The sequence below is a fragment of the Aegilops tauschii genome, chromosome 1 (assembly GCF_002575655.3).
Source record: "Aegilops tauschii subsp. strangulata cultivar AL8/78 chromosome 1, Aet v6.0, whole genome shotgun sequence".
NCBI classification, from domain to species: domain Eukaryota; kingdom Viridiplantae; phylum Streptophyta; class Magnoliopsida; order Poales; family Poaceae; genus Aegilops; species Aegilops tauschii.
In genome coordinates, this window is record NC_053035.3 from 484185681 (window position 1) to 484196181 (window position 10501).

Below are 10501 nucleotides of genomic sequence, written 5' to 3' on the forward strand. Positions count from 1 at the left end.
AACCCCTCCAATCCTCTCCAATCCCCTTGTGGTGGGGATTAACCGAACAAGGCCTAAGCGGGTAAGCCTCAATGGACATCCAAGTTCCAATTAATTCACCAAAGGATCCACATGTGCTTTCCATCATTCAGCAATTTTGACCAGATTATGGATTTGTGCTACTTTCTTAGGGCAGATATCATAGAAGTACGTAGCTAGCTAGCCCTAATCATACTCTAAAAATGGCAGCACGGACACAGCCAGCTCGAGTGAGCCGAGCTAGCTAGTAGTGGATCATATCGACTAGCAGGTGACATTCAGAACTCAAGACATCTCAGCTATCGCCGCCGGCGACGCGCGCGGCAACCAGCATGCTGACGAAGAGGCGATGCAGCCGGGTCGAACCAGGGCCGCCGTCCGTATGTCGCTGGAGCGGCGGGACGGACGTTGATGCGCGGCCGGCCACGAGATAGCTCTCCGGCGACTCTAGATATGGCGGCTATGTGAAGCACGTAGGAGGTACTATGTCGCAGCAGGTGAAGAGAGCGCGGGGGACGCGGCTAGCCTGGCCGGCAACCTCTGGCGGCGGCGGGAGCACGCTCGAGGGTACGTAGAGGCGTAGAGCTTGGCGGGAGAGCGAGCGAGCTAGCCTGCAGCACGGTCGTGACGGCGCCGGCCGGCCGGCCGAGCGCGCGCGCGCGGGGGCGGGCGGAGGACCGTCTCGGCTTCTCGAGACAGGCGCCGGCCGAGAGCTTGAGAGACGGACGGGGCCGGAAGAGAGCCCGGTCGACAGGCTGCGCGGCGGCCGGAGGCGGCACAGGGGCCAGACCCGGGGCGGCCGGCGACCCCCTCGAGGAGGGAGATCGCGGCGGCGGCAGGCCGCCGTGCACGCGCCGCGGAGGCGGCTTGGGGCAGGGAGGGAGGGAGGGAGGAAGAAGGTAGCTAGCTAGGTCGGCCCAAGCAAAATATAAACAGACCTCACCTCACCACACCCGACCCACACACTCTCAGCTTCGTCTCGACCTCTTCCGATCCATCTCGTGCGCCAGCCCAAATCCCGAACCCTAGCCAGCGCCCCAGCCCAGATCCCTCCCCGCGCCGCCGCCATGCGGATCCGCAGGTCTGCCGCCCGCCTGCTCGGCTCCGCCTACTCCGCCCCCGCGCCGCCGCAACCAGACCTCCCGCTTCCGCCCCCGCCCCCGCCCCCGCCCCCGCCCCCGCCGCCGCCAGTACTGGAGCCCTGCTCCTCCCACGCGGGGGGCGACAGGGTCACGGCCGGGGGGACCTCCTCCGCGGAGCGGTGCGAGCTCAGCCGGTCGCCGTGGGAGCTCATGGCCCAGCTCGACCCCTCCGATCCCAAGGTCAGCACCACCTACCTCCCTACCTACACGCTCTCCTCCGTGTGGCGTCCGCGCCCCTAGCTCGCCTCTCCGGCAGAGGTCCCGTACGGTTCTCGCCGCCCGCGCCCCTAGCTCGCCTCTCCGGCAGAGGCCCCGTCCGGCTCTCGCCGCCCGCGCCGTCTGGTTCGTGCATGTCGCTAGGGTTCCTCTGCGGCTTCGGGCGGGCGTGCCGCGTGCCCAGTTGATCTCTAGCGCGCGTTAGCTACCGTTCCCTCGTTGTAATTTGTGGCCGGCGCCGCCGCTAGGGGTTGGAATCGTCGAAATGGCCGCCCCGCCGCCAGGGGTTGGGGTCGCGGAGATTGCCGCAGCTACGGGTTGAGGTCGCGGAGATGGGCGGGCCCCGCCACGGGTTTGTTGGAATCGCGGAGATGGCCGCCGTACGGGTTGGGGTCGCGGAGATGGCGTCCGGCCGGCCGGATTGAACCAGCTGAGAAGATCCACGCTCCATTTCAGCACAGTAGGCAGGCAGCTGGGGGAGGGGAAACATATTTGCGCTCTGCACTTTTGACTAACCTGCACTTTCGATTTTTCATTCTTCAGGAGGTGGAACACTTCATGGGGAAATACTTCGTCAGTGTCCCATGCCGGACGAGCTGGCTCTTCCAGGCCAGCATTCTTGCGGCCTCCATCAAGGGGGAGGAACAAGAGGAGGACATGGCCGGAGATATGGCTGACGAGGTCTTTGCCAAACAGCGGCATAAGGTTGCCAAGATGAAAAGGACAGTCAGGGAAAACAGAGGGGGTGAGAAGAATGCGTGGGGGCTGAAGAAGGCCACGGAGGTTCAGAGTGATGAGGACGATTTCGTAGCTGCCGGAGGAGGAGAACTTTGGGTGTGCACCAAGAACGACGGCAAGAGGAGGTTTTGCCGGCGGCCGGTGAGCCAGCCCGATTCCTTTTGTGTATATCACTCAGATCCTAAGTCTGCGCTGCCGCCGGCTTCATCAGCAGCCTCCAAACCCTCCATCAGCGCCAAGCCACGTAAGAGGAGGCGTGTCGATGCAGGTGAGGGGTACTTATACTACGCTGGGTTCGGCCCGTCCCTCAGCAAGAGGCAGAGATCAAGCAGCAATGTACTAGAATCTTTACCTGCTGAGCAAGAGGAGGAGGCACTGCCTGAAGAGCATACTGCAGGTCCAGCCCAAACTGTTGATGCAGACCATCAAGCGGCATCAGCACACGTTGATGAGCCTAGGTGCGATGAGATGGCCGGGATTGCGGGCGGGGACGAGGAGAGCAGCGACGACGCGCTTGGCTGCAACGATGAACCCCGGGTTGTTGGCGTCAACGGCAACATCAAGAGGAAGAGCCCGTTTAAGAAGAGGTGGAGGAAGCCTGTGAAAGCTCGCTCACTCAAGTCATTGATGTGTTAGCACGCTTGTTATACCTGTACATGCATGCCCAATTGGTCTCCATGGTACGTATTCATGTGTACTACTTTATCCAAAAAATCACACTACCATGGTGTTAGTGTATTTGTAATATATTGTTCCTTCAATTAAATTCAGAAGCATACATGAGAGATTCAGGTAGAGCTTGGCTGGATATTGAGATCATGGAAGATACCAACTCTGCTATGGATGAAGAATCCCATGCTTTGCTTAAGGTACTGCAGTATACTCTAGTAATTTGTTAGGTGCGATATTGGTTTATTTTGATTTGATTCTAGGCATAAGGATTTAGACAGTTAGGGGACAAGTCAAGTCAGCAGTGCTAGTAGGCTGTAGTAGAGATTTCTTATCGCTGCCAACTTCATCTACATTCCTCTCTGTAGTTATTTAGGACCGAGACTGACATGGTTAGGGCCTGTAGCATAGAGGTTGGGATTTTTGGACAGAGTATGCAGAGTTCACACATCTGCCCATGAAGAAATCAGTAATTCCTCTAACTTTCTCCTTAGTTTCAAATTCTTTGATCCTGATAGTAGGCAGTAGGCATAAATGCATTTTTAGGGGATATTATGATAATGTTGAACTATATTGGCGTATGTGGACTCTAATTTGAGTTCGTAAGGCTCATTAATAGTAAATCTTATTTGACGCCACATCTCACTTTTATTTATTTTGTTGCAGTCACTTGTATCTTTGGTATTTTCCTAAACAGTTTTGGCAAAATTCTCTGTTTTTATTCGTTCTCTTTAAGCTGTGTTTATCTGAATGCTAGCTAACACATGATGGCATTTGTATCCTTGCAGCCCTTGCGAGGAAGGAGATAGCTGAAAGCAAATATCATTTGAGGTCCCTCCTTTTCCATGACCTAGTTCCTCTCTGTTTTTTTGTCGGTGTATGCATGGGCGTGAGCTCAAGCAACAGTAATAACACTGCCATTGGTTGTACTACCCGTTATCTATAAAATTTTTTTTTAAATAAAAAGTTTTGATTTATTTGATTAGGATTGTCATCAAAAGTGTAAGTTTGAAATCTGTGAATCAGGATTATATCCTAGCAGTTGGTTTATTTCGGCTCGATGCTAGGCATAAGTATTTAGATTTGTAGGGGACTGGTCGAGTCAGCACCTTACAAGGCAACTAAATAGCAGTGGTAGTAGGTTGTAGTAGTAGCTATTCGTTATGACTGCCAATTTCATCTACATTTCTCTTTGCAGTTCTTTAGGACTGAAACTGTAGCATACAGGTTGGGAAACAACTGTTAACCGTGGGTCTAGTGGCCAACTAGAAACAAATTGATTGCATATAAACTGGATATTGGCTCAACCTGTGGTCTTTATCGCAGGCAAGGAACCAAACAGAAAGCCATAAACAGGTGGGGTTGTTCCAGCAAGTAACGATCGAAGTTTCCGTTTGGGACGGTGGCCTCTTCGGCGGACATAATCAATCAATAGGACCAAAGGGGTGCGGCAAGCCTGGGGTGCTGGAAAATGAAGAAACGCCTGACACTACTGTATCAAACAGCATCAACATATGAATGAAGCTCTATCTATCTATGCTCTGAACTTTAATCCTACCCTGGCTGCTGGCAGGAAGATGACATCCATCTCTTTCTTCCTTTCTGTCTAGTTCACTATCCTGTGGAAGAAGTGGAAGAACCCATATGGTTTTGTAATAGTATTACTGTATCAGGCTGTGGAAAAACCCATATCTTTTGTTATGCGGCGTCGTGTCGTAAACGAGTAACAGCGGACAGCAATGCTGTATTCAGTGTGAGGAATGTGGCAGCAACAAGAATGCGTTCAGTGTGAAAAAAGGTGGTGGCTAAAATGGGTTCAGCACCATGTTTTTTTCTTTCTAGACTAGAGTATACATACATAGATAAAAAAAAGAAAAAACATTGTCTGATACTCACTGAAACAGAGGAGGCGCACGGCAGTGCTCGGTTTCAGCAGAAAAACAAACATTATCCATCCAGTGCCAACTGCCAACAAGATCCATACATATCCAGTGCGAACCACGATAAAGACCACGGGTTGAGCCAATATCCAGTTGATCCCTCTGACAGACACGGAGAGATAAACTGAATACAGGATATGCTAACGTCTATTGACTGGACAAGCAGGTGCGGTTAGTCCATCACACCATGTCAGTTAACTGGAGATCATCTTCTTCTTGCTCTTCATACTCAAACTCAAACAGAATATAGAGTGAATCACTAAGATGCCTCGTCTCAGTGAGAGACCCTTGTCACGCAATAATCCCTACCCATGTACTCCTTCTGTTCGGAATTACTCGTCCAAAAAATGAATGTATCTAGACGCATTTTAGTTGTAGATACATCCATTTTTGTGACAAGTAATTCCAAACACGCCGCTGTCGGCGATAGGGAGTTATAGCGAGAAAATCTGCATCGTTACGCTGTCCTAATGCACACAACACCTCTCCTGATCCTTTTTTTCTTTTCTTTTCTTTCTTTCATATAAGGTTGAAACCCCCGGCCTATGCATCATTACGATGCACATTATAATTTATTTTGTTATAGTTGATGCAAGGTGCGCGTCTAGCTAGCTTGTGGTCCCTTATACTTAGCTTAACTCTCTATGTTTACTCCACTAAAAAAGAGCGGTTCTTAGCCCAACCCCTAAACTTAACTTCCTACAGCATACATTTGGTTATGCATTTCGTCCAACACTTGCAATGCAGCACACGTACGAACACCGCCGTTGGCTAATCAGAAAGGAAGTTATATGATGGTGGATCATGTAGCCTGTTCAAGCGATCGATCGAGGGCACGTGGAGAGATTAGCAGGAAGGAGACAGAGCGTGGCAGGGTTTGTTTCCTGCAGTCAGCCTTGATTATTGCACCGCCAGCTCGGCATCACGGCGGGGAGCTCGTGTAGCACCGGCGGATCGACCCAGTCCACCAGCGTGTCACGTGCCGTGACGAGCTCCAGTTCATCATGACGTCGCGGCCGGTCGCCGTGGATCAGGCTGGACGTACCGACCGTGCCCGCTATGGACCGGCTCCGACCGGACCGAATTTCGTAGGCCCGGTAAGAACAGCCGGTCCGGTCTGGATAAATAGGCCTGAAAACAGGTCCGGTCTGGTCCTGTCTTGGCTCGTTCCGCTCAGTCGGACCGAAACATTTTTTCTTTCTTTTGCATTTTCTGATTCTGAGTTAAAGGGGCGAGGTCTAGCCCCTCTTGGGATGTTTCCTAAACGGCACACGTGGCACCCGTCATTCGTTATTTTCCAAACGGCGCACGCTCCCTCGACATGTTGGGCCGGCCCATTTCACTTTTTCTTCTTCTGTATTCTAAACTACAAACAAATGTGTGCGAGCTGGGATTCAAATCCGCGTCGCGGGACTTCAGTGATCGACGCGATAACCACCCGACCACCTCACACGGTGTTACATGTTTTTCCGTCATTTCTTATTTCTTCATTTTCTTTTCTTTTCTTTTCTTTTTTCTCTATCCTTTTTTACTTTATTTTTTTTAATTCGTGAACTTTTTCTTCAAATAGATGAGCTTTTTCAAAATCCATCAATTGTTTTTAAAACTCATGACATTTTTTCAAATTTCTTATTTTTCTCAAAATCAATGAAAATTTTCCAAGTTAAGAACTTTTTCTCAAAATAGATGAACTTTGTTTCCAAATGCGATGATTTTTTTTCAAAATTTTGAATTATTTTTTAAAACTTGATGAACTGTTTCTTTTCAAAATCGATGAACTTTTTCAAATTTGTGATTGTTTCAAAATCGATGAACATTTTTAATTCATTTTTTTGGATTTTCAAAATATCCTTTTTTTCAAAAGTCAATGGTTAACCGGCCAATTGGTCAACCATTGACTGACAAAATAAAAACGAAAAAAAACTATTGCGTAGCGAGCAGCCGAGCAAGCGCTCGAGTGAGAATCGAACTCTGCTAGGCCGCGACACGCTTGGAGGCGCGCGTGAGCACTGGCTCACGTTCCTGGCGCAGAAGGCGCCCTAGAGGAGCACCCCCTCCAAGGCTGCTATGTACGATCGAAAGTATGTCTAGAGGGGGGTGATTAGACTACTTGACCAAATAAAAATCTAGACTTTTCTCAATTTTAAGTCTTGGCAGATTTTAGCTACTTAGCACAAGTCAAGCAATCAACCTACACATGCAAGTCTAAGAGTATAGCTGCGGAATGTAAAACATTGCATATGAAGGTAAAGGGAGGAGTTAGAAGGAGCAAACGCAATGTAGACACGGAGATTTTTGGCGTGGTTCCGATAGGTGGTGCTATCATACATCTACGTTGATGGAGACTTCAACCCACGAAGGGTAACGGTTGCGCGAGTCCACGGAGGGCTCCACCCACGAAGGGTCCACGAAGAAGCAACCTTGTCTATCCCACCATGGCCATCGCCCACGAAGGACTTGCCTTACTAGGGTAGATCTTCACGAAGTAGGCGATCTCCTTGCCCGTACAAACTCCTTGGTTCAACTCCACAATCTTGACGGAGGCTCCCAAGTGACACCTAACCAATCTAGGAGACACCACTCTCCAAAAGGTAATAGATGGTGTGTTGATGATGAACTCCCTGCTCTTGTGCTTCAAATGAAAGTCTCCCCAACACTCAACTCTCTCTCACAGATTTAGATTTGGTGGAAAGATGATTTGAGTGGAAAGCAACTTGGGGAAGACTAGAGATCAAGATTATTGAGGTTGGATTGGAATACCTTGGTCTCAACACATGAGTAGGTGGTTCCCTCTCAAAAAATGTATGCTGGAAGTGTAGGCACGTTCTGATGGCTCTCTCCATGAATGAAGAGTGGGTGGAGGGGTATATATAGCCTCCACACAAAATCTAACCGTTACACACAAATCACCAAACTCGGTGGGACCGAATCATGAAACTCGGTCAGACCGATTTTAGTTCAAAATGTGAACGTTAGGCTTTTCGGTGGGACCGACATGTCAACTCGGTGGAACCGATTTCATTAGGGTTAGGGCATAACGTAATCTCGGTGAGACCGATCACATAAACTCGATGGGACCGATTTCTGTAATAGGCAAACAGAGAGTTGGTCAGGCAAACTCGGTGGGACCGATTTGCTCATTTCGGTGAGACCGAAACGTTACGAAAAGGAAATGGAGAGTTGCATTGCGAACTCGGTGGGACCGATCGCTCATCTCGGTTGGACCGAAACATTACGAAGGGAAACAGAGAGTTTGCAATCCCATCTCGGTGAGACCGAGATCCCTATCGGTGAGACCGAACTGACTAGGGTTTCTGGCAGTGGCTATGTCAAATGAAGTCGGTGGCGTCGTATAGAACAAATTGGTGGGGCCGAGTTTGACTTTTGGTTTGGGACATATGTGGATATGAGAAAGTGGTTGAGGGCTTTGGAGCATATCACTAAGCACTTTGAGCAAGCAAGCCATTAAGCAACACCTCATCCCCTTTTAATACTATTGGCTTTTCCTATGGACTCAATGTGATCTTGGATCACTAAAATGAAAATGTAGAGTCTTGAGCTTGAGCCAATATGTATCCTTAGCATTTTGAGGGGTCCACATTCCTAGTCCATGCCATGCCAATCATTGAACTTCCTGAAATAATCATCTTGAAGTAGCATTAGTTCAATGAGCTATATGTTGTTAGTAATTACCAAAACCACCCAGGGATAGTTGCACTTTCAGTCTCCCCCTTTTTGGTAATTGATGACAACATATAGATCAAAGCTTCGACAAATGATAATAAGATTTAAAATACATCGTCGCTTTGAGAAGTATGTGATAAGCAAAAGCTCCCCCTAAATTTGTGCATTATTTAAAATTTGCTTTTGAATGCAAATGCACAATTGATTAGGATCATGGGTTACTCTTCCATGTCACATACATCTTGGTGGAGCGCTCAAAATGATAGAAGTTAAAAGCATGCACTCATCACCAAGCAAAGTGAATGATCATATATGGGATAACAGACAATATCATCCAAGCAAACATTAAAGTATGATATGATCAAACACATGATCATACAAGTATCTCACACACAAAAACATAATGTATCAAGCAAGCACACAAAAGTATCAACCAAAAAGCAAGAGAGACAAAACACTCTCTCCCAAAGCCTATGATCTATACATTTCTCCCCCTTTGGCAAGAAGTTACCAAAAAGTTTGAAAATGCATAGTGCTATGCGTCTCCCTAGGCTTGATCTTCGGGAGGTGGTGTAGAGAGGACTCCAAGGACGAAGGCATCAGTTGAAGTTGTTGGAGCTGGTGGAGTGGCAACTGGAGGTGGCACTGAAGCTGTTGCTGCTGGTGCTGAAGTAGTTGCTCTGGTGTCAGCCATGGGCACTGCAGCAGACCTCTGACCTCTGGGCACTCTCTGAAAGGCATCTGTGGTAGCCTTCCCTTTCTTCTCCTCTGCTTCCTCCTGGAGCTGCTCAACAACTGTCTGCATCTCAGTCATTTTCAGATCAAGATCATAGAATTTTTTTTCAATGATCCTCTCCAAGCTCTCCTGATTCTGAGTCAGGGTGGCCAAGCCCTTCTCAATCCTCAAAGTTGATTGGATCAGATATGCAATTTGATCTTTTTTTGACTTTAGGAACACTTGAGATGCCTCTTCAACACTTGGCATCTTTGCAGCCTTCTTAGTCCTTGCCTTCTCTCTCTTTTCTTGTGCTTGCACAGATGTGGGATCATCTTCATTCATCACAACAGTGTTGTCCTCACGATCTGGTCTCAAAGGTAGATGCTCCTTGTCCAAAAGATAAGTGCATGTGCCCATCTTGGAGTTGATGAGCACCTGAATATGTGGAGCATACCCACAAGATCTCTTATGATCAGCAGCTGTCCTCTTGATTGTTTCAAAAATCAGGCTCATGACCTTGAATTTCTGTGGCACATCAAATATCTGCAGCAAGTTGATTGAATGGCCTCTGATCATCTTGTGATCTCCAGATTTGGGCAACAATGTATGCCTCAATATTGTGTTGATTGTAGCTAATCCTGACAACAGGTAATGTACAGATCCATGCTTATGTGTTTCCAATGCTTTGTCTGGGATCTCTTTGTACATGTTGGCCATAGAGTTGTGGTCTTTCTTCTTCTTGGCATAGACATCCAAGTCATCTTTATGCTCTTCAGGGGCATTTATCAACTTGGCCCACTCATCCACAGTTGACTGGTACCTTGTACCCTCTGACATCCATACAATCCTACCATCTGGATAAAAATGAGTAGTGGAGTAGAATTGCATGATGAGTTCATCATTCCATTTGGTCAACTTCTGACCCACAAACTTGTCAACACCACATGATTTGAAACTTTCATGCACTCCTGGAAAGTGATCTTTATTTTCATCAATGTATTCCCAATCTACCCACTTCATATCACAGACAATAGGCTTCTTGTCAAGCAGAATAGTTTCATAGAAATCTTGTTGCTCTTTGGTGTGGAACCTGTAGTCCACTGTAGTCCTCCTCCTCACAGCATATGGGTCACTTTGCCTCCAAAGTCTCAGACATGCATCCTTCCTGATGTTCATATCCTCTGCCACTGGATGGCTGTCATCATGGTCTGGTATCTTTGGTTTCAGTTTTCTGAGCACTTGGGCTTCAGCATCTTCTTCTTCATCCATCTCAGGCACTGGGGCATTGTTCTTTTCTGCAGTTGGAATGTTCCTTGTGCTTCTCTTGGGTGCAGACTTGGTGGCTTGAGTAGCAGCTTTGGGGGAAGTCTTGGGCT

General features: G+C 48.2%; 1 protein-coding gene across 2 annotated transcripts; it reads left to right on the plus strand.

Annotated features, from left to right (window-relative positions):
• Positions 1-979: 979 nt before the first annotated feature.
• Positions 980-4484, plus strand: LOC109784133 (uncharacterized). 2 transcript variants are annotated; one of them, XM_073502048.1, is made up of 5 exons: positions 980-1340; positions 1920-2794; positions 2886-2983; positions 3572-3614; positions 4110-4484. In XM_073502048.1, exons 1-2 carry the CDS (start codon positions 1086-1088, stop codon positions 2748-2750), a joined length of 1086 nt encoding a protein of 361 aa, XP_073358149.1. In that variant the 5' UTR covers positions 980-1085; the 3' UTR covers positions 2751-2794; positions 2886-2983; positions 3572-3614; positions 4110-4484. The 2 variants fall into 2 exon arrangements, with proteins under 2 accessions (XP_073358149.1, XP_073358156.1); XM_073502055.1 differs by having other exon boundaries at positions 983-1340; positions 2907-2983.
• Positions 4485-10501: the final 6017 nt, after the last annotated feature.

Coding starts and splice junctions, on each gene's coding strand:
- LOC109784133 (XM_073502048.1), top strand. CDS start 1,086: ATGCGGATCCGCAGGTCTGCCGCCCGCCTGCTCGGCTCCGCCTACTCC. Junction 1,341..1,919: donor TCGACCCCTCCGATCCCAAG/GTCAGCACCACC, acceptor TTCATTCTTCAG/GAGGTGGAACACTTCATGGG.